Source organism: Pelodiscus sinensis, chromosome 4 (assembly GCF_049634645.1).
Source record: "Pelodiscus sinensis isolate JC-2024 chromosome 4, ASM4963464v1, whole genome shotgun sequence".
Taxonomy (NCBI): domain Eukaryota; kingdom Metazoa; phylum Chordata; order Testudines; family Trionychidae; genus Pelodiscus; species Pelodiscus sinensis.
The window spans coordinates 93,888,154-93,911,417 of NC_134714.1; the positions used below are offsets into that span (position 1 = coordinate 93,888,154).

Consider the following 23,264-nt stretch of genomic DNA (forward strand, 5'->3'; position numbering starts at 1 on the left):
CTGAGGATTTAGTATTAGAATTATCTAAGCATTTTCTTTTACTTCTAATGTGTAATCTACTTTGCTCTGCCTATTCTCATGTATAACCACTTAAATCCTACCGGCTGTACTTAATAAAATCACTTTTACTTACTATCAAGCCCCCTGTAAATAATTATTACCTGGAGGAGCAATCAATCAGTGTGTACATTCCCCCTTTCATTCTTGAAGGGGGCTTGCCCAAATAATTCAGTGGGGGGTTTTGATCCCATTTGAGGAGTGGTATCCCAGGAAGCTGGGCCCAAAACTGCATTCTCCTCAGACCTGAAGTGGTTCAGTGTTTGTATTGCTTCTTAGGGGGTCAGTGATCTCAGCTTGATGCCTAGATTGTGGGAGACCAGGGAGCTAGCCGTGAGAATCCCCAGTGAGTGGGAAGGTGAGTGGCAGTGGCCATATCAGCACCCTGGAAGTCTCCCCAGTGGGTCATCTATGATCTCGCCCCGTCAAGTGTCTTCTATGGACAGGATCTCATATGGAACTCTTATCTGGTCCTGGTATCGCTTGTAGGTTGTTGATCGTGCTAGATGGGTCTTCAGTGCTTTCCCTCTGTTTGCTCATAACACGTGCAGCTCTGCATTAAGATATCTATAATTAAATCTTATCCTTCAGGGTTACGGCCAACATTGTGCAGGGATCAGGAAGGAATCCACCCTGAAAAGCACAATTGATCACATATATATGCTTTGGTCATACCTGCTGCTGCGGGGGAGGGGAAGAAAGTAAGCAATTGCCTCTGGGGCCCAGCAATTCAAAAGGATTTGTGGCTCCCAGCTGCTGCCGCCACCACCACCACCACCACAGAAACAGGAGCAGCTGGAGCCTCCGGCCCTTTAAATCACTGTAGGAGCACTGCATGGGCCCACTCTGGGTATCTCTGAGGGCTGGCTGCAGGGAGAATGCCAGGTGCAGCATACTCTGGGGGGCACTGAAGGGCTGGCTGCACCACCTGCCTGAGGCCCCATCCCTTCCCAAAGCATGACGTTGGGCATCCCCCTCTCAACTTCACCCAGGGGCCTGGTCAGTCTGTCAGCCCACTGACTGGTGTTTTTTCACATCATCTGAAGCATCAGAGATTTGCTACCGCTGAAGATGGGACACTGGAGAGGGTGGCCACTTCTCTGAAATGGTAGAGAATTCTTTTTGCAGAAGCTTGGCCAATGCGTCTTGCTCGTGTTCAGGAACAAACTGGTTGTGAAGGAATTCTCCTCCAAGTCAGACTGGCTAGGACCTTGGTGGGCTTTTTTTTTTTCTTTCCATCTTCTGCTGCAGCATGCACCGTGGATTGCATGATAGGGTCATCCAGACATTTTCCCTGATCTATTCTCTGCCATTACAGGGGCCTCAGATATTGGTGCCCTTTTTGGTTTCTCCTCTGCGAATGTGATTAGGTCCTTTCAGCCCTGTAGGTACGCAACTCCAGCTATGCAGAAGTTTGGTGCTGTCCCCACCACAGGAGGCCAAAGGGAGCAAACACTCTCATCAGCTTCCCTTACTCTTTGTGACTGCAAGGAGTACAGATGCTGTCTGTAGCTGCCCTCAACATTTGATTTATGGGTCTATTCAAGACCCACTAAATCAAATGCCAGAATGTTGATCTCCAGTGCAGTGCTCTGAGATACACAGTTAAGCCCCAGTACAGGTACCAATAGATTTACAGAATTTTTCCATCAACCTAGCTACTATCTCTCAAGGGCAGCGTTTAACAACTGTGATGGAAGAATCCTTCTCTGCTGATGTATCAAGTATCTACACTCAGGCACTACAGTGCTATTGCCGTGCCACTAAAGCATCTGATGTCATCATACCCTAAGTTCCTGTTCAGCACTCATTCACTAAGGAGTAGTCTCTTTTGATCATAGAATCATCATAGGACTGGAAGGGATCTCAAGAGGTCATCGAGTCCAGCCCCCCCCCCCCCCCTCAAGGCAGGACCAAGCTCCGTCTACACCATCCCTGACAGATGTCTATCTAACCTGTTCTTAAATATCTCCAGAGAGGGAGATTCCACCACCTCCCTTGGCAATTTATTCCAATATTTGACCACCCTGACAGTTAGGAATTTTTTCCTAATGTCCAATCTAAACCTCCCCTGCTGCACTTTAAGCCCATTACTCCTTGTCCTGCCCCATAATTATGTTATGTTTTTCTGTTTAGTGGGCTTTGACTCAAGCCCTCTAAGATCAGGTTGCTTATTTTAAAAAATTATATACAAGTTTTTAATTACAGCTACTGAAAGTTCTAACTAGAAAATTTGAAAAAGTTATTAGATGCTAGAAAATGTATTCTGCTAAATAATCGAGAAAAAGCCTATGAATAAGGAAAGGTGGAAAAGAAACAGGCAACCAAAATATTTATGAATTACAGCATTTATTACCACGTTGACACTTCGACTGATAATAAAAAGACATTTAAATTGTCATAAAAACCCTTTCGTGATGTTGTAGCAAGACAGACACCCCTTTCACCCCCATCACATCCATCTTATTTGCCTCTCTGAGGTCCCTGAATCATACAGGGCAGAGAAGGAGCAATAAAATCAGCAGAGTCTATGCTGGCTCATCTGATCCTACTAAGCTGAAAATATAGATATGAGGAGAGAAAGATTAAGGCAATAAGCTGACCTCGAGGCTGCAAGAACTGCCTTGGCTGGCACCCATGTTGATACGATCACACACAGTGTCCCTGGGAGAGGAATCTCCCACTGAGAAAAGAATCTCCAGTACTTCCAATTTAGTTCTCTCTCTTACAAGTGTAAATTAAGTTCACAACTCCCTTGTAAGAACTGGTGTCAACAAGACAGACCAGCACCATTTGGCATCACAGATAAGAAAGAGAAATACGTGACCCCATGGGTATAAAGATGGGTCCAGCAGCACACTCACTTTCAGTGTCAATCTACCATCTACCTGCTGGTCGGGTTAGGTGTTTGACCTCCCGAGGTTCCACGGGAACGCCCACCTCGTATTCGTCTTTCCTAGGAATTGAGAGACCAGCCCTGGCCTGACACGGTGGAGTCGAGAGGCACAGAAGGGGGTAAAAATTGTACCTGGATGTGGTCCTTTGTCTTAAGTGTACACATAGACTTAGAACTCTTTAAAGATTAAGCTGTCACTTGGTACCATTATTTCTATTTTCTATCTTTATTTTCTTTGTAACCATTTTTAAGATCTATATTTGCTAGCAGTTAAGAAAGAGAGCAATAGCCATTGTAACCATATGATTTATAAGCTTCTTTAATAAACTTGTAACTGTTTAAGTTTTAACCTGACTCCTTCTGTTGCTGTAACAGAACCAAGCACAATTTAAAAGAACTTCAGCCGGTCATAAGGGACAGGTATAGGAAGAGCTCGGGCGTTTGAATCGTGTCATTCCCAGGTGACAGATCCATTGGGGCATCTCTCAGTCTTCCCTAGACTGCCCGCTGCGAAGGGATCCTGTATCCTAGCGGCTGAAATCTGAGATGTAATGGGCTCTTCCTATAAACTCGGGGCGTCTGTCAGCCTATTGGCAGCCCTCTGCGATGGGACCCTGGTCCTAGCAGTAAAGTCACGGACGTTAAACTCTTTTTGGGGTGCCTTCCAGCCTCCTAGGCTGCCCACTGCAACGAGACCTTGCGTCTCAGCAGTTGAAGACTTGGGTGTAACACACATGCACACACTGCCCTGACCATCGGCTGACAGATATTCTTAGTCTCTTAACTTAAAAACATGAAAAGTAGGCATCATTAATCTAATTCCCAGAAGATACTGATTTACGCATAGCAGATGTTGTCAATTTAGACATTTCTTTTGGCTGAGATTCATATATACTAATCCTCATTTAAACTTGCAATTTTGCAGATTAAAAATGTGTTATCTGAACATCACTTCGAAACGCAGATTTCACAGCACTCATATTTTCTTTCTATGGATCTGTCTGATGAAGAATCTAGAAATTTGCAGGCTTCCCAATTCACCAAAATCTTGTTTCTGAATTCTCTAGCAAGTTAACAGAGGGCAAAAAGTTGAGCATGTTTCCCTGAAGCCTCGGCAAAATTAAATAATGCAATTTATTCTTAGCTGTACTTGGTAAAAGGAAACATTAAATTCACATTTTATAGTTTTCAATAGTTTTTCAAAACTAGGAAGTACATCTAAATTTAAAATGCCTATTCTTCATGCACTCTATGTTTTACTTTCCATTTTGTCTAAAAATATGCTGTCTAATCTGGTCATTGTCACATCCTTAGTCAAATCTACAGATTGAGTATTTGGTCTTTAAACCTGCAGTTTCCAACAAAGGGAAGAATAACAGAGTTTTGAGCCAGGGAGAACACCACTTAGCCTCATACCAATCACACGAATACACCAGGCACTCATGGGCCACCCTGCTACTATCTATGTTTGTGAAGATATAAAGGCTACTTTTTGTTCTAATTGGTCATCTTTTCCCAGAGACTGTGGAATATGGGGCACCTTAATTACAACATGATTAGCATTCCTCATTCTTCTAAAGTTCTTGTGGGCTCCAGCCCAAACCCTGATGTATATGCTGAAATTTTAGCTGAACAGCCTCTCAGCTCCAGCCACGCCGCAAGTCTTTCATTATAGTGTAAATGTACCCTTAGCGTCTATGTTCAAGCCAAATTTGTGTCATTGTTTTTAACATTATTTGAAGGTCACCATCAATCAGTCAACTGTGTGGCCCTTTTTTTCCTTTGCAAAAAGTCTTCACTTGAATGATCATCTAATTGGAGTAAAAACTCCCATTAACAATATGGTTTCTGCTTTCTTTTTATAACCAATCATATGGTTAGATTGAGTCTTTCAGAAAAAAATGCAGGTAGTGCCTCGTGGCTTTGTAACCCAATGAAACATGATATTTTGACAGTAAATCTCCACTGACCTACTCAGAAACAGGAGTCTACTTAATCCCAACTAAAAGCAAAGATTTTTATAGCAAATATGAGTGTTCTATTTCATTTACAAAATCTATTTAATTTCATTTTATAATATAAATGTAAAACATTTATAATTACATTTGTAATAATACATTAAACTCATGCATCCATCTAATTCATTATGGTGTATGGATGCCTCTACAATTTACCAAAAACAATAGTTTGTGATGCAGTTTCCTCACTTCTCAATTGTTTTCATTCATTCAAATTTTATAAAATTCAGTCATTAGTAAAGACTAAAAATACAGTCTTTAATAGAAATTAGCAAGAGTCTTAAAAAGAACCTTCAGCAAAAGAAATTGAAACTTGGAAGCTAGAAGAGATCAAAAGCACCTACGCAATAAAAAAAACTAATTAAACTGAAAGTACAATATTTCAGATATGGATAAGCTTCTGAAGCAAGCTATGCATGCTTTTATTAATTAAAAAGTATTAACTTGCAAATTAGAACAGACAAGACAAAATTGGATGATATATGATATAAAAGCTGTTCAATAAAGTCCACAGAAGCTGAAGATAAAAGGTTTTGTATACAATTTTGAAAAGTTTACTTATAATTATACACACACACACGAGATTAATCTGGAAGGGTATAGCTAGAACCAAAAACTTCAGGTTTGGAATTGACAGCTTGGGGCTTGAATAAAAGTTTTTTTATACATAAACAAAAAAGGCTGAAATATCAGATTAAGAAAACATTTTTGTACATGGAAGGATTGGATTCTGCAAGTTAAACTCAAACACTAGTTTAATTTTTAAAAGGTATAATACAATAATCCAATTTTGTCTTTGATCTAACAATATTTTAAATGTTCTTAGAAAAGCATGGGCTTGCAGACATTACTTGTTTAAAACTTTCATCGAAGGAATAACTGCACAAAGTCTGCAGGAATGGACTGGACTCCCAATTAGAGATTTTGAAGCCCAGGTAATCACTGAGGCATAACAGCAAGCTGCTAAAATATTTGAAGAAGCTGATTTCAATAGGAGCCCAATATGGTAATGCCCTCCCCCTTTTTTTGCCTTTTAATAAATTTTAATAAATAGAAAGTTATTTCTAATGGAGATCTTATTATGTAAGAGATTAAGTTTCTCCTTTCAGTATCTTCCCATGGACAGCCTATCCCTAAACAAAGGGGCTACGTCTACACTGGCATGATTTTCCGGAAATGCTTTTAACAGAAAAGTTTTCTGTTAAAAGCATTTTTGGAAAAGCGCGTCTAGATTGGCAGGACGCTTTTCCACAAAAGCACTTTTTGTGGAAAGTGTCCGTGGCCAATCTAGACGCGCTTTTCCGCAAAAAAGCCCTGATCGCCATTTTCGCGATCGGGGCTTTTTTGCGGAAAACAAATCTCTGCTGTCTACACTGGCCCTTTTGCGCAAAAGTTTTTTGGAAAAAGACTTTTGCCTGAACAGGAGCAGCATAGTATTTCCGCAAAAGCACTGACAATCTTACATGAGATCCTCAGTGCTTTTGTGGAAATTCAAGCGGCCAGTGGAGATAGCTGGCAAGTTTTTCCACAAAAGCAGATGATTTTGTGGATAAACTTGCCAGTCTAGACACAGCCAGGCAGTTAGTACCTCCCACCAGCAGTAGACAAGAAAAAAAAAGCCAGAGTGCTCATGATGTCACTCTACAGCAGTGGTTTTCAAACTGAAGAAAATTGTTGATGGCCACAACCCAACATAATGATGTATTTTGACTAGAATGCAGGCTACAAAGTGGAGTTGGTGATGAAAGGTTTGGAGTGCAGGAGGGGGCTCTGGATGGGAGAGGGCTCAGGGGACTGGGGCACGGGCTTTTCTCTGGCTACTCCTGGTCAGCAGCACAGTAGGGGAGCTAAGGCAAGATCCATGCCTGTCCTTGCACTGTGGACCGTGCTGCACCCGGGAAGCAGCCAGCAGCAGGTCTGGCTCCTAGGCAGAGGCATGCAAGTGGCTCTGTGTGCTGGTCTCGCCTGCAGGAACCTCCCCACCACTCCCATTAGCCAGGACAGGACAGGAGGCCTGCTAGAACACCCCCACTGGTCATCTACTTTCCCTACAGCAAAGTGATCCACTACCTGACATTCCACAACCCAATACTTGGTCAGAACCCATACTTTGAAAACCACTGCTGTACAGCTATAGAATATGGAGGACAGATGACCTCCAATTGTTCTCCTACATCTCGAATGTTGGGTGAGTTCTCGGTTGGCCTAGGTCCAGTGTTTGTATGTGTCAGGATTTAGGAAAAAAACACCCTAATCCTTATTCTAGCTGTGAGGACGGCTTTAAGTCTGGGTCTTAAAAATAAGGGTTGGCGTTAGAAAAAATCATGTCATCTGTTTGTTGTGTTTCCTGCAGCGACTATAAAGGGCTCAAGGGTAGATGCTAACAGCTGTATTCTCTGTTGGTATCTCCTGTATCCTACGCTGTGGCTGGACTACTTATGAGCATTATTATTCCATCTAACTTGCGAGGCATAGGACGGTGTTGGCAGGTCTTTTCTACTGTTTAATTGGATTTCTTAATTTCTTGAGCAAGCCCACTCCTGCCACCCTTATCTTGTGTTGGAGGAGTTGGGCCTCATCTCAGTTTTGCAGCCCTCTTTCTCAAGGAAATGATTTCAGAGGATCATTGCTTACATTCCTCCTCCCTTATATCTGTCTGATAGAGCCCATTTCACACTTGTTAGCTTTGGCAGAAATTAGGGGAACACAATTAAGCACCCACTAAGTCACAATTGCAATTAAACATATCACAAACCAGTATTTCCCAGCTTTCAAAATGGAAACATTATTGTAGCCTGAGTTTAACAGTATCTGATAATTTTAGTAACACTTGGGTATCAATTTAATGAAGACTTTAAAAAAATTCTGCTGCTCCATTCCCTTTTGGAAGTTTGACAGTAGTTACCTTTTTCTCCTATTGGTAGTATTTTTCCATTTGAAACTTACTTTTCAAAAGATCTGAAAATAGCTACATTGCCAACAGGAGTGTAAAACTATGCATCTCTCACATAAGTGACTCAAAAGTGATACAAACTTGGGTTTTAAAATGATGGGTTTAACAAAAATAAATATTTAACATCTGGATGACCTTCCAAGTCATTCTAAAAATATGCAGGTACCTTTGGGCATAAATTCTATATTTCATAATGAAAAGTGCTTTGTAAAAAGCCAATCAGTTCTCTGAATGTTTTAACCTAATATTGTAGACTTGCAAGACGTTTAGTTTATAATTTAAACCAGTAACTCTGTTATTCTGTTAGCACATCCCCTTACATATGTGGTTGGAGATTTGGAATACACTGTATCAGATACCATATTTATGAGCATAATTTACCATGATGATTCTGTGCATCTGAAATATTTCCAAGATCTTATTCATTTTTTAAGAAGTGTGATTTCTAGCAATATCCATGTATACTTTATTTGCTTTTAGTGGGACACTCTGTGCCAACTTAAAATGAAGTATTTATAACTATAAGAAAGCTAAACCTCTGGGATGGTTTTCTTTTGTCTCTGCTTTTGTTTGTTTTTACATGAATAGTTTGGTTTACAAAAATTACAGCATATAGTAAATGAAACCCACCCAATATTTTCTACAAATGACATGATTTTGATATACAAGGATTCTGTTTTATTACAGTGACAATGTACAACCATGTCTATTTACAATGCAAAAAAGTATATAAACCACAATTACTGGCAGCCACTATAGTTTTGGAGGTAGCTTTAATTAACAAAATGAATTGAAGCCATAATTCCCATCATGTATTCTATCAAATAATTTACAATACAAAGATAAAAATTCATTATATGCACAGTATGTACAATTTAATTTTCAAAACAGCAATCTAGCTTAAATCTTAAAAAGAACATTTCCAGAGGAACTGGTATGGCAGTGGACTTGCTTTTGATCCAGCATACTGTTCAAGAAACTTCTATAAAGTACTTTGATCATGCATTCATAACTTTATGTTGATCAAACTTCAAACTAAGTACAGATTAAAGGAAAATTGATGGTAATTAAGTGATAGTTGGGCCTTAGATAATTAAGAAAAATTTGGAATTAATTCATTGTTTTACATGAATCTGGTTCATCTCACCACACCGTACTTTACTTTGAGAAAATTTTTTGGCAGAAACGCAGAAGTTTCTATACTGCAAAACTGCTTTTCATTGCCACCCTTTTGGTAAAGTGTCAAGATATTCACAGACGTTGTGTGTATTAGCACTGTTGCAAACAGCAAATAGGGGTGCAAAATACGTTAGCTTTTCTCTCTAAGCAAGCATGACACACAGACAACACTTACAATATACACGGTCTAGCCCAGAGGTGGGATTTGGCGCGCCAAGCGAGTTGATTTGGCCTGCAGTTGCACTGCCCCTCCCCTGCCCCCAGGCCAATCAAGACCTGGGGATGGGGGATCACATGAAGTCACCTATCCCTGCCAAGGCCATGTGGCACCAGAGGGAACTGCGCAAGCTCCCCTGCCCCCCAGAGCCTGATGTACCAGAGGGAACTGTATGCCTGGGGTGGGGCACGAGAGCCAGAGACTATGTCTACTCCTCCTTCCCCAGGCCCTTTCCAGTGGCTGGGAGGTGCGGCACAGGAAGGGGAAAGCTTCCCTTCAGTCCCTTCTCCGCCCCCGCCTGTCCTGATGCTGCTGGACTCTCTCTCTTTCTTTCTTGGCTGGGGTGGGAGAGTGCACCCCGATTGGCCTGGGGGCAGAGGGAGTCCGGGAAGTCTCCTCACACTACCAGGGGCACACTGCTCCTAGAGGGAATGGTCAGCTGTTCAGAACAGCTGGAGGTTCTCTCTAGGTGTCTGGAGCCCCTGGTGGGGGGGCTGGAGGAAGGGGCGCAAAATGTAACATACCCTCCCTCCCCACCCTATGTCCAGTCAGGGTCTGTGGGCAGGGGCACATTGGAAGTCTCCTGGCCCCACCCCTTCCACCCTAATCCCCGCCCCTTCTACTCCATCCTTCCAGGGCTGCCCACGACCACTTCTGAAATTCCCAAAGTGGCCCCTTTTCAAAAATTATTGCCCATCTCGGGTCTAAGCCCATGGCAACTCTTACATAATATTGAAGAATGGTACCATGGTTTCCAGAGGAAGCAGTGTGTCTCCACTGAAAATCATGATCAGTTCTACCACTCCCAACAACTGTTAATATTCTTATTTCAAACAGTCTGCAGATCTTGAGGGCTGACAACTATTTTTTATTTTAAAAAATTGTATCTTATTAAAATCAAATCTTAGTCTGAAATATAAAAAACAAAATGTTATACCTGTATTGCTCTCACAGTTCTATATGGGAGACACAGTCCCTTCTTTTGGCCCTGCAGTAAGTCATCCTGAGATTAATGCTGAAAATACTATACAAAGCCAGCAACAATTTTCTTAGTTATAGAAAAATCAAATTTAAAAATAATTTCTTAATATTAACAGCTGTCCCTTATATTGTGCTTAACCAGAAAGATTGACAGAACTTGCCTCATATGACAGTAAAAGCAATACACAATTGGAGTTCAACATGGAAACAGACCGTTAGCACATAAAAACTGTATAAAATAAACCACTATTTCTTGGAAAGAATAAAAATATTGGATTACAAGTTTTGGTTTACAAATTATTTACAGTTGGCAACTTCCTCCCTCCCCTTCAAATGTATGGCTCAAGAAATTTACTGCCCACTTCCCTTGTTTATGAGTGACACCGTATAGTGATTACAAAAGTGCTTCCTGGTTAAAAGGTCAGAACAGATATGGTCTATGAAATTCTGTACGTCTTTCTGATAAGCCTTTCAGTCTTTAATTCTTGGTATGTTGTAGGCATAACGTACCAAAGGGAATCCTCTGCTTTGATAGAAACACGCACGACCACAGGCCTGCACTTGGTCTGAACTGTCCGACACAAAAGAGTCGTCCTCATCTGCATAATCAGAATGGGCAGACTGCGTGCCGCAGTCTGACCAATACCCCTCTGGCCGTTGGCAAGGCACCACTGCCAACGTAGGACAACTGTGTGATTTTATTAAGTGTTTGCATGGTACAGGTTTGGAAAAAAGTAGTGATTCACAACATTCACACATGGTAAGGTTACCCTGCAAATGTGAATACATGCCACAGTCATAGTAGAAATCCTGTGTCACACAGCCATCTTGAGTATTGACAGCGATTGCCACTGCGCCATTCTTTTTGGTGATATGCTGTCTAAGTAATTTCCAGTCTTCCTTGAACTTTGGGTTGAAAAAAACGTATAGGACTGGATTCAGACAAGCAGGTAAAGGGAAAAATATTAGAGTAACAGACTTCATTATTTCAGGGCTGATAGAAATTGCAGTGATCAGTGGTGCAAATGAAAAAAATGCCACAGGACAGAAAAAAATGCAGTTGGTGAAGATTAGCCAAGCGACATGCTTAATCATGCTGGATTGTGAGTTTTCGGAGATGTCTTCTTTTTCCAAGTTGCAATAAAGTTTAGTGTAGATAATAGCCATTAGCAAAAATGCTAATGAGTTTAGGAGCACTAAAGTTACTGTAAACCCTAATGAAGGTGTTTCTCCAGTGGGGAAAGGCAGGCAGAGGGGTGAAGCTGAATACTCTCCTTTATGGAAAAGCGGCAAGCATCCTGCTACTACAGCACACAGGAAAGCAAAAACTGCAGCAATCTGGAATTGTTTTAGGCGACTGCTTTTCCCATTTTTAATTATCTCTTTTGCAGAAAAGCTTCGTTCAACAGCTGCCAACATCAGGAAAAAAATGGCACTTTCTGATGAAAAGACTGCAAGAAACCCAGCAATTTTACAACCACTGCCAGTCTCCCACCATATGCCAAATTCAGCAAATCTTCCCCAAGAGACTGCATCCAGGAAAGTTAATATACCAGTATAGATTCCCATAAATAAATTAGAGATAGAAATCAGGCCTATGAACAGTTTGGAGGAAGACAGTGGAGCACAGGATGCAAATATTGTTAACAGGACAAGCAGGTTGAAGAATAAGGCAACCAAAAAAATAAACCAGACAGTAAGTCGAATCATCCAGCTTCCCAATAAATATTCACAGGGCTTAAAAGCACCTAGAGGAAACACAATGAAAAGGACAAGGAATTAAAAAAAAAATAAAACAGCATTGAAAATCTTACATAATTAAACACCATTACAAGCATCCAACTCATTATTTCTGGAATAACAACACGCATATGAACTCCTAAATAAGTCAGATGAAAGTCAACTGTACTGCCACTGAAGCTATTTACAAATTAAGCCCAAAGAGATAGTTACTAGGAAGAATAGTAACTCAGGAATACTTTGCATAAGCAAAATAAATAATTAAAACCTATTCTTATGCTAATGGTCTGAACCAAGATAGTGTGCAAGCCATCCTCTATCTTCCACCTTTTAATGACTTATCCAACCAATCAAACAATGGAGGTGCTAATGGTTCTTAACAGCATTTTATAACTATTTGCATTATCTACTCTGTCTCTCCTCTTCTTCCTCCCATCCCCTTTTTCCTTCTTCCCTCCCCCCTTCTTTGTTTATTCTTGGATCTGGACTTCTTATACTCCAGTCATCTGAAGAAGTGGGTTTTGCCCACGAAAGTTCATGATTCCACCCACATGTTTTGTTACTCTTTAATGTGCTACTAGACTATTTGTTGTTTAAGTTTTTAATAGTCTTTGTTATTCAATAGAGCTCTCAGTAGGGGTACCTACATTTTATTTTTACCTCCATACTTTTTATGAATACATTCATTTTAAATAATAATAAAAAAGACAGAAACACTTTACTGTTCAAACCCATCCTGAAAATTTTGCCCTTGCTCCTTAAATGCCAGCCAGCCAGCCCTCCCCAAGTTCTGTAGTATACAAGGAGCTGTGGGTTACTTTAAGCCAGTGTTTCTCAAACTGCTCCGCGGAGCCCCAGGTCTCCACGAGACATCTCCAGGGGCTCCGTGAGGTTGACAAACTGGAAACATCAATAGGTACAACACATACAATCAGTGGACTGGTGTACAGGCAGTCCCCGGGTAACGTACAAGATAGGGACTGAAGGTTTGTACTTAAGTTGAATTTGTATGTAAGTCGGAACTGGCGTCCAGATTCAGCCGCTGCTGAAACTGACCAGCAGCTGACTACAGGAAGCCCGAGGCAGAGTTTCGATCCGCGTAACTCGGGGACTGCCTGTACTTATGCGGAGCCCCAACATATATAATCAGTGGACTGCTGGGGCTCTGCATACATTTTTACGCATGTAAAGGGCTCCGGAGCCCAAAAAGTTTGAGAATCACTGCTTTAAGCTATCATTGTTTCTTCTTTTAAAAAAAAAGTTATAGGGAATGTGTAAAAAGCCGACAAACTCAATTTATTTATTTGGGGTAGGATTTTACCCCAAGTTTTCTGTTCCTAGCCTTGCCAGTGACATACCATGTTACCATAGGGAAGTCAGAAAGGAAAATTATTCTCTACATTTTTCACCATGGAGATGAAGAAATGAAGGGTAAATCAACTTACTATAAATCTGTCACAAGGAAAGAAACTAAGTGTAAGTGGCATCATTGCTCCTACACGCCCTCAAATTCCCTCCACATAAACTCCTATCGGAGATCATATGCATATCATGAAGGTTATTTAATTAGTGTATTTAGTGTACTGTGAAAGCGTATGATAAGATCTAAAGTAATATTCTTGGTGTCCTTGAACACTCTGAATACCAATATAAAGGGCCTTAGCCCTCCCTGGCACTGAAAACTACACTAACCATTGTAAGTGGGTTGGATAAGGGGAATCTCCAGGTGGCCCCAGCTTTATGTCACATGCCAGTGGGCCTCAGGTATGGATAGTCTTCTAGGGAAAGGGGCATGGGCAGATGATGCTACCATCTTGAGTTAGTAAAACAGCTGATGGAGGCTGATCCATCCAGCACAAGATAGCCTCAATTTAGAGTTTCTGGGGATAAAAATGGCCCCAAGACCACACAGTAGGTGCAGTCTGCTCCAAACTCTGACAAACAATTATTGTGGAAAATAATCAAAGTTCTTAACTGCCTTTTTGAACTCTGTTTCTGAACCTAGTAGAATTTAATCAATCAACATGTTCTTCTGTATTGAGGCAAATATGTTTATTTCTGGGCAGGTTCATATTGGCACCATTGGGATCCTTAGAAAATAGACTAAACAAAAGAGCTGCCAAATCTCTTTTTCTTGCAGGAACTCGATTCCTCACTGAACAATTATTTTCAAACCATAGTAGTTGTTTTGTTTTTTCATTTCACATGAACATTCTAATGTTAAGAAGAATGCTACTGAAAAGTAAAAAACTACATACTATTTATGAAAAGAAAAAGGAAACAAAGTGTTGGTGGAAAGGGAATTCAAGACCAATTTGCAATTCATTTTCTAACAGCTGCAAGATATGCCGATGGCTGTCTCTATCTGTCAGCTAAAAAAATCCCGTTCAGCTTTCAGCCACCTTGGTCTGCTGCTTCCTCTGCTACTTCATGCTTCTCATTTCCCCAAGAGAACGTTCCTCTTTTCCCATGGGTAAGGTGGGTTAGAAGAGTTGTTGATGCTTCTAATTGCTGGCTCCACTGCTTAAGTAATTGACAATCCATTTTCTGCGGCTAGGCCAAGAGGGGAGTGAACCTGACATAGAAGCAGTTATTCTGTATTTACTCAGAGGTCAGGTGTCCAAATTAAGATGAGAGCAACATCTTGGATTGGGAAGAGATTATGAGCAAGGGGGGGGGACTGCAGACAGGCAGTCAGCTTAAAAAACAAATAGTTGTGCTTAGCTCCTTAAAGGGCTCAAGCCATACCTGCACGTGCAAAATGAGAGCATTAAAAAAGACTGTAAACCTTTACCATGGCACATGAATTAGAATTCCTGTAAGTAACCTAATAATTCAAAAGTGAATTTGCACAAAAAGAGGCAAAGGTTAAATTCATTCCCACTGCTGAGTTCAGTGCAAGTTACACCAATGATGAATTTTCCCTTCTAATCAAAATGCTTTTCCTGTGACCCAGGAGATCACTCTAATACTGCCCCTAAGAAAAGAGAAGCTAGCACAAAAGGCAAAGAAGCCAATTTGCTGAACCTGAATAATGGATTTCTACGAGAGGCAGATAAAATAGGTGCAGGCCCCCTTCTATCCTATGACAACTGCCCTGGCAGTATGTCTTTGTGCAGGGAAGAAGGGGGCTAGGAGGGGAATGGGAAGGTGGCAGGTACAGGGCAGAAGTCCTGACAGGCTGGCTGGAACAATATCATTGGTTCTCAGCAGCTCTTTAGGGGGCAGGGACTTCAGTGGTATGTCTGAATCTTCTGTGTAACCTGACAAGGAAGGAGTAGCTGCTATGGAGAAGGAAGATAGGTGGGTAGGAAGAGTAATGATACAAGTGGCCTTTGGCATTCCTTCGCAATATCAGAGAATTTCAGCAACACCACAAGCACTGCAACCCTTTCTAGCCAGAGCACTGCTAATGTGGCAAGTTGGTTCAAAGCATTAAAGGGCAATAAATACTGTCACCTCTAAATGTAAAGGCTAAGATGCTGATTGCACTGAGCTTGGGAACCACAGCTGGACTTTTTCCAAAATGGCTCTCTACTACAGTGTTAAATTGGGTCAAATCCTCTGATATTTATTCACCCAAAGATACTACTGACATCAATAGGAATGTCACTCAAGCACTACAGAACTGTGTGTACACAGGCATCATGAGGACTTGGAGACATAATTCAGTAGATCGCTAAAGCACAACGACAAGCTAAAAGTTCAGAGTATAACTGAAGTAGCTGGTTTAATTACCTGTTGTGGGCGTACAATGAATAATTGTCTGACCCAGTTCTTCATTCTCATCAGGGTTTGGAATATCTGCATCTGCTGTAGCTGAGTAAACATAGGAATTTAAGGCCCTAAATAATACTCATTTGATTTTTTTCAAATATTTTTTAAACCACCTAATTTTACATCAAAGTATTTTTCAAATCATTATCCCAGAAGCAATTAACTCAGTTGTCTGGGGATTATATATGTGCAATGCTAGTTTAATTTTTAAAATGTTTTCTGTCCCCCTCCCCGCCACACTATTTAGATTCTATTTTTGTTTTGAGGGACTTCAGAAACTTCAAAAATCACCAGGACAAGTTCCATGGATGCTAGAATCTAGCACAGAGGTGGGCAATAATTTTTGATGGGGAGCCACTCCAAGATTTTGGAAAGTGGTCAAGGGCTGCACTTTTCTGTGGGGTAGATGAGGAGTCTAGAATGGAGGTTGGGTGCAGAAGGGCGCATGGGGTAAGGGACTGGAGTGTGGAGACAGTGAGAGGTCTAAGTCGGCGTTTGGATCTTGGGAGAGGGGTTGTGACCTGGGTGAGAGGATAGGGATGGAGGGTAAGGAACAGAGTGTGGGTGCAGGAGAGGATACAGGCCTGGGGAGAAGTGAAAGAGGAGCTACAGGGTCTGGGAGGGAGTTGTGACATGGAGCAAGGGGGCAAAGGGTTTGAATGGTGTCCCTGGGGAGGAAGTTCAGGTGCAGGAGGGGCATGGGTGCCAAAGGCAGGCTCTGGCTGGGAGGCACTTAAGTGCCTTCAAGACAGGGTGAGTTCCTGCCTGCTGCAGCCCCAGATTGTTTAAAACTGCAGACTGCACCCTCCATGAGGTTCTCAACTCTGGGAGTGGGGAGAGGCTCGCATTACACCCATCCCCCAGGCCAATCTCTCAGCTCCTATTGGCTGGTTGTTTCCCGCTAAGAAATTGGCTGGGGTCAGTTCCTACTGACCGGTTGTTTCTGTCCAATAGGAGCTGAGAATTGGTCTGCGGGTAGGGAGATCACACGAAACCTCTCCTCCCTCCAGAGCAGAGAGCACCAGCCCTGTGCTTGAAACAGTGGCTGCTGTGTGCCCGAGAGTCCCGGCAGCGTGGTCCGCAGGCCAGATCTGGTGGCTTGGCAGGCCGGATCCAGCCTGCGAGAGGTATCTTGCCCACCCCTGACCTAGCAGGAGTTCAAGAAAGGGAAGGAGGAAGACCAAATGCTCCATTCTTTCTGTTATTGCTCTTCCCGTACAGTCATTTTTTTTACATATCTTTGTTTCTTCCCTCTTTTATCCTCTCCCCTGCACAGTTGAGCCACCGGAAGAATGCTGTGTGGGGGAAGGATTGAGGAGATGCAGTCCCACCAGCTACCCCTCTCCTCTCTTTGCCCTCAGCACTCCCTACAACAACACACAAGCATGGGTGTTGTCAGGTTGTAATCCTTATTGCCCACAAAGAATTGTGGGATCTGGCTGGCTCTTGGAAAAGAAATACAGAGGGACTGTGTGTCCCATGAGTAGGAAAGGTTGAGAACTACTACTGTAAGCCATGGCATATTCGAGAGGAAAACTTGAAACCCTGAAACCAGGGATTGAAGTATCATAGTTCAGACCCTGGAATGTTAGATAGCGTGTAACTCAAGTGGCAGGGCTCGACAAATTATGGAAAACCCTACTCTCCAGACAAAAAAGGGACTCGCCACCCTCCTCCTCCCAAAAAGTGGGTTTTTTTAATGGCATACATTCCTGGTAAGAAGAAGAACAGTAATTACTAATAGTTCTTAATAAATATCACCCAAGTTATTAATAAATATCTTATAAACTTCCACCTTTCCCCTCTGCTGCCATGTCTCCTTCCCTTGCTCCATCAGCTCCCCTGGAGCCTGCTGCCCCCCAACCCCTCACCCTGCTCTGCTGTCCTGACTCCTGTCCTTCTCACTGCCCTTAGCCTTCCTGAGACCTGCCCCCCTCCACCAGCCCTTCTCTCCCCCCTGTGCCCACTCCTCCAGTAGCCCCACTCTGATCAAGTGAGCTACTCCTCCTCATCCCCTCTCCTAACACCTCCCTCTACACACCTGCCCTGCCTCTCTCCTCTGATGCTGGTCCCGCCCCTGCAGGTGTCTGTCCATCTGCTTCACCCCCAGCATCTCCTGGCACCTGCACCTTCCCTTACCCTTGCACCCTCCTGGTTCCTCCCCCTTTCCTCACTGCTCCTGCCCCCTTTTTCCCTGATGCCCACCCCCTCAGCACCCTCTGCCCCCATTCCCCTCATGCCCCTGTGCCCTCACACGTCTTGCTCCATCCTCACCTTCCTCATGCCCACCCCTTCTTTCAAGCCTTCTCCCAGCACCCCCCTCCCTCTAGCCCCCAGTGCCCTTACCCTCTCCTCTTCGGGCATCACCCTGTTCCCCCCTCCCACTGACACCTCCCCTTCTGCCTTTTTCCTCATTGTCTGCACTTGGCCCCCTGGGATTTGTCTCTCCTGCACCCCTGTCTCTTGGTGCCTTCCCCTTTCTTCTTCTTCTCCTCCCCCCGCCGCACAAGCCCCTTCCCCATATTTGTCTCCTCCCCGCCCACAGCCCAGCCCAGCCGCTTCTCCTCCCCCAGGGCCAAGCAAAAAATTCTCCCCCCACTTTTTTGTTGTCTTTTACATGTTTGCATTTTGCAATGTGGGTTTTTTTTTTTTTGTTTTCATTTTTGTCCCAGCACTTTAGCCCTATAAATAGCATTTTCATTCATTTTTTTCCATAAAGGCAATGGCGCTTCAAGTGAACTCCCCCTTTCACTCGCTGCTGGGTCACAGCAGCCTTTTTCCTGCCCTGTCCAGCCCCTCCCTATGGACAAGCACCCCTCACTCCCAACCTACAGGGGAAACAGGGTGCAGGGACAGCACAGAGCCAGAGGGGTGCAGGGAACAGTGGTGGGGGGGGACAGGGGTGGCACGGGGAACAGGAGGCACAGAGGCAGAGGGACGCAAGGATCGGGGGAAGCAGTGTGCGGGGTGCGGTGGAGGCACGGGGAATGGGACGGGCAGAGGGATCAGGGTCTAGGCAGTGCAGCGAACGGGCAGCACAGAGATGGGGGGAGGGGACGGGAGTAGGGATCAAGAGTGTGGCGCAGAGCCAGAGGGAGAGCAGGGGATCCGGGGTGCAGAGGCGGTGTGGTGACTGGGTGGTGGGAGCCAGATGGGGCGCAGGGCGGGCGCAGCGAGACGGGCGGTTGACAGGGAGTGGTCTCTCGCCAGCGAGGGGCTGGGGCTATGGCAGGACTGGAGCCAGAGGGGCGGAGCGTGGCTCCGTCGTGCATCACAGCCAACTGCCTGGGACACGCAGCCAGAGCCGAGCTGCTGTGGCCCTTTAAAAATCGGCGGGGTCACATCCGCCAGTGTCCTGGTGTCTGCCGGCGCTCCGCCTCCTCGCACTGCAGCTGCACGCAGGCAGCCTGGTGCTGAGAATCGCCGCAGTTCCCCCTCCCCAGCAGTGCTCTGTTCCTCCGCTGGCTGGCGGATTGGATGGGGCCGTGCCGCCCATAGTGCGGGCTTCGGCCAGCCTGTTACAACAGCCCACCGGGCCAGTCCACCCCTACACTCGCCAGCTGGCAAAATCTACTCGCCACGGGTGAGCGGGCGAGTGTATTTGTCGAGCCCTGTCAAGTGGTGTAACCGAATGAAATCTTAGCGGTTCAATAGTCCCTGGGGGGCAAGGTTGGCAGCCAGTGTGCTTCTGGTGTTAGGATTGAAAGTTGTATTCTTTTTATATTTATACTAGGTTTATTAAATGTATGTTAATATATATGCCTTATATTGCTATATTATTGCTACATTACTATATGATTATATAATTACCTTACATTACTAAACCTAAGATAAGAAATATAAAAAGAATAAAACTTTCAATCCTAACATTGGCTCTGCTCCCGGGGAGCCTCCTGCTACTCTATGCTGCTGCCTATTTATCAGAGGCAGCAATGCAGGGTGACGGGCAGTAACAGGTCCGCCAGAGGAACCAGCTCCCCATGCAGACCCGCTGCCTGCCATCCCACCTGCTGCCTCTGATGGAGGAAGCAGCGCAGGGTGGCAGCAGCCCCAGTCCACTGGGGTCTGAGCTCCCCGCTGTTCCACGACAGCAACCCGTCTGCAGGAGAGCTGAGTTCCCTGCAGACAGAGGCTGGTCCACAGCAGCAGCCTCTGTCCGCAGGGAGCTCGGATCTCCCACAGACAAGGGCTGCTGCAGCAGACCAGTCCCTGTCCATAGCAGGCCCAGGCTTGTCTCAGACAGAGGCTGCTCTGTGGGATGCTGGAGCAGCTGTCTATGGGGAGCTCTGATGAGGCAGTAGCACGGGGGTGGGGAGCTGGTGCTGGGGGGAAACCAGCTTTTAAGCCAGCTCCCCCCAGCACCAGCCTGCCCCCGCCCCTGACTCTGTAGGAGGCAGGCAGGAGGGGCAGAGGGGTCCATGGAGCTGGCTTACTGTGCATATCAGCTGCTGCCTGCCTCTCTCACTCTCTGCACTGCTGACTCTCTATCAGAGGCAGCAGTGCAGGGGCGGGTGGGGGGGAATGCGGTAGGCGGATCCGGTGCTCATAAGGAGCCTGCTTAATGCCAGCTCCTCAAAGGCACCAGCTCCCACTCCCCGCCCCCCCACACCTTGCTGCCTCTGTGCATGTAGTCAACAAGAATACCCAACAAGCCTAGGCTTTTCGGTTAATTGTGTAGTCGACTACACATTGACAGCCCTAGTCTCTGGGGAGATGGAGATGCTGAGACCAGCAGGGTATTTCTTAGAGAGCACTCTGAGGACCAAGTGAACAGCAAGGTAACTGACTCTGCCAATTTAGAACAACAGAAGATGAAAAATTTATTCTGAAGCCTGTTAGCCAAGCAGACTAATCCTTGGAATAGGAATTGGTTCACACAGCACCAACGTTTTTAGCAGGTTCTCATATAGTAGAATGTCTAAGTGAGTTTGTTCACCTCTTTGTTGGAGAACATAATTATCTCCCTGGTCTGGCCTAACTTGCACAGTGCAGCAAAACACCTATTAGAATGGAGCACTTACCTCTCTCGTGATCTGTCAACACGCTCTGATCTTGGTGGCTGGAATCTTCCATGTTTGAGTTCAAATAAGAGTCACAACCCCAAAATGCACAGCACTGGTAGGCATATGGAACAGACAAAGACCTGAAACACAGACAATGAGCAATATTAGCTGGCAGCATCTATAGTCTTAATTTTTAAAAGTGGCATACTTCAAAGCTAAAGCTGTTCAAGAGGATCATTTTGTCACTAGTAAAGACCAACTTCTAACTGGAACCAGTGATGAGAGTTTCTAAAGAGCTTTTACTTTAGAATTCTAAAATGGAGGGGCAAAAAAAAAAAAAAAAAAAAAAAAAAAAAAAAAAGGTGTGCTTGATTTTGCAAAAGCAAAAGCTAAACTAGAAGTGGTTTAGATCAGGATCCCATTTTATCCAAGCCCGAAAAAGGTAAAGAAATACTCTTCTAGGTTTGGTTCATCTCTCCTATGCAAAGCAAGTTACCACTAGTATTCATGTTATCACCTGTATGTACAGAAATGAAAACTAATCAAGCTGGCTGGAGACTAACTCTATTGTGCAAGCAAACTAATTCCCAGATGACTACATTATTAAGCATGCATCTGTCATTCTCATTGTTCATTTTGTTGACATTTAATCCTTCACAGTATAAGTCAGAATGTCCTGGTATGTATCTTCCCTTCTGAAAGCAATGGAACATGCCAAACAACACTGCAGAAAAGGATTGCAGCAGCTTGCCACATATATAGTTCAGCACTAACTGGCTGCCACAAAATTCTACGTAAAAGCAGTGGTCCCATGGAATTTTATCTGAATTTTTCAGGTAAGATGATGTGACCAACCTGATTGCTAACAATGCACCCGACTGTTTTGCCTGTCCTCAATCGATATGAAAGATTATATTGCTAATATTAGAAGTTATTTTTCTTTCAAGATAAAAAGAAAATTAAGGGGAGGAGGAGAATAGTACAGTAAACCACACTTGTAGCAGATGGGGCACTGAAAAGATTTAGAAAAAGGGTGCATAATTAAAGAACTACCACAAGATTGACTAGGTAGGCTGCACTTGAATTTCTGAAGCATGATCTCTGTACTGTAAAACTGTGGTATTTTCTCACCATTCAGGTGATTGTTGCATCTGGAAATTTTGACATTTACAAAGGTCATGTCAAAATATGCCAAGTCTTATCAGTCCAGAATGCCCCTGTGCTAATCAATATTAAGCAATATACATAAAATCAATATTTTGAGATAGGTATCTGTCTAATTAGCCTGACAACAAAATCTCACAAGACCAACGTCATTCTATGCCAAGGCTATAATAGAAATCCTACAAGAATTGTATTGTGCCTGGATATTATTTATACGCCCATCTTGGGGTAGTGTCAGAATACTGAATGCTATACTACAGTTCTTGGGAACTCCTAGGATTGAATATTAGACATCTTTGACTTTTTCTTGAGCAAGCAACACTGTCTTTGTCTCAGTTTCCCCATCTGTAACCATTCTTACCTGATTCATGGGGGGCATAAGAATGATGTTTCTAAAGTTCTTTGAAAATGAGAAAAGCTACACAATGGTTTGATCCAGACTTCACCAAAGCCAACAAGAGTGTTTCCATTGACAAACAGACTTTTGGATTTGGCCCTAAATGCCTACTGTTGTTACTGTGCTGGGCCTCAAAGAATAATCAGCATTTGTATAAAGGGTTGGGTTGGTAAAATCATAACCCTGTGCCCATTTTCCCGACTCTAAGGGCTCACGTAAATCTCATTTTTGAGGAAGAGCGGCTTTTTGACAAGGGGGGGGGGAGGGGCAGGTTGCCGAAAAAGCCATGTCTAAACTACTTTCACTTTCAAAAGCCTCTTTCTACACTCTAGCAAAGTCTAGATGAGCCCCAGGAGTGGACATGCTCAGTCACCGGCCAATGGGTCTTCACAGGTGTCCAGAACTCCATCTTTATCACTATTCCATTTCAGATATAAAGGGTGGAGGACAAGAATGTTAAGGATTCTAAGAGGAACATATGAATGAAAGCCATTTTATGGAATAAGAATGATCAAGATCCCCCTGGACTTATTACAAGACTCTGACACAAATGAACTTAGTTAACAGGAAGGCTGTGGCTTTATCTGAGTTATCAATTTGTTTGTTTTTCTGAATGCTATCTTTAATGTACATCTGAACAATATCTACCAACATACCGGAGCTTCATGAAGTCCTTTGCTACCAATGCTTCTTTCAGTTCAGAGTTGCCTGCAAGCTTAAGTTGGTTTAGTCCCTTCAATCCTTCAGCTGGAAATGAAGTCAGCTCATTGAAACTTAGGTCTCTGTAAGGTGAATATTAAAATGGTTACAGATAGTAAATCTGAAGATCCCATGGCATTTTTCATATGAACAGGGATCTGCTCTATTGTTCCTGTCTTTCAA

At 43.6% G+C, this 23,264-nt stretch overlaps 1 protein-coding gene across 2 annotated transcripts in view; it reads right to left on the reverse strand.

Annotated features, from left to right (window-relative positions):
- Positions 1-8,579: 8,579 nt before the first annotated feature.
- The window catches only part of LGR4 (leucine rich repeat containing G protein-coupled receptor 4), a 124,301-nt gene continuing 109,616 nt past the window's right edge, over positions 8,580-23,264 (reverse strand). For both annotated transcript variants that reach the window (XM_006111507.3, XM_075927775.1), the window contains exons 15-18: positions 23,039-23,164; positions 20,840-20,961; positions 15,780-15,860; positions 8,580-12,049 (exon numbers count right to left, since the gene is read on the reverse strand). In XM_006111507.3, coding sequence (XP_006111569.3) covers positions 10,773-12,049; positions 15,780-15,860; positions 20,840-20,961; positions 23,039-23,164 — 1,606 coding nt within the window. In that variant the 3' untranslated portion in view covers positions 8,580-10,772. The remainder of the gene's footprint in view (positions 12,050-15,779; positions 15,861-20,839; positions 20,962-23,038; positions 23,165-23,264) is intronic.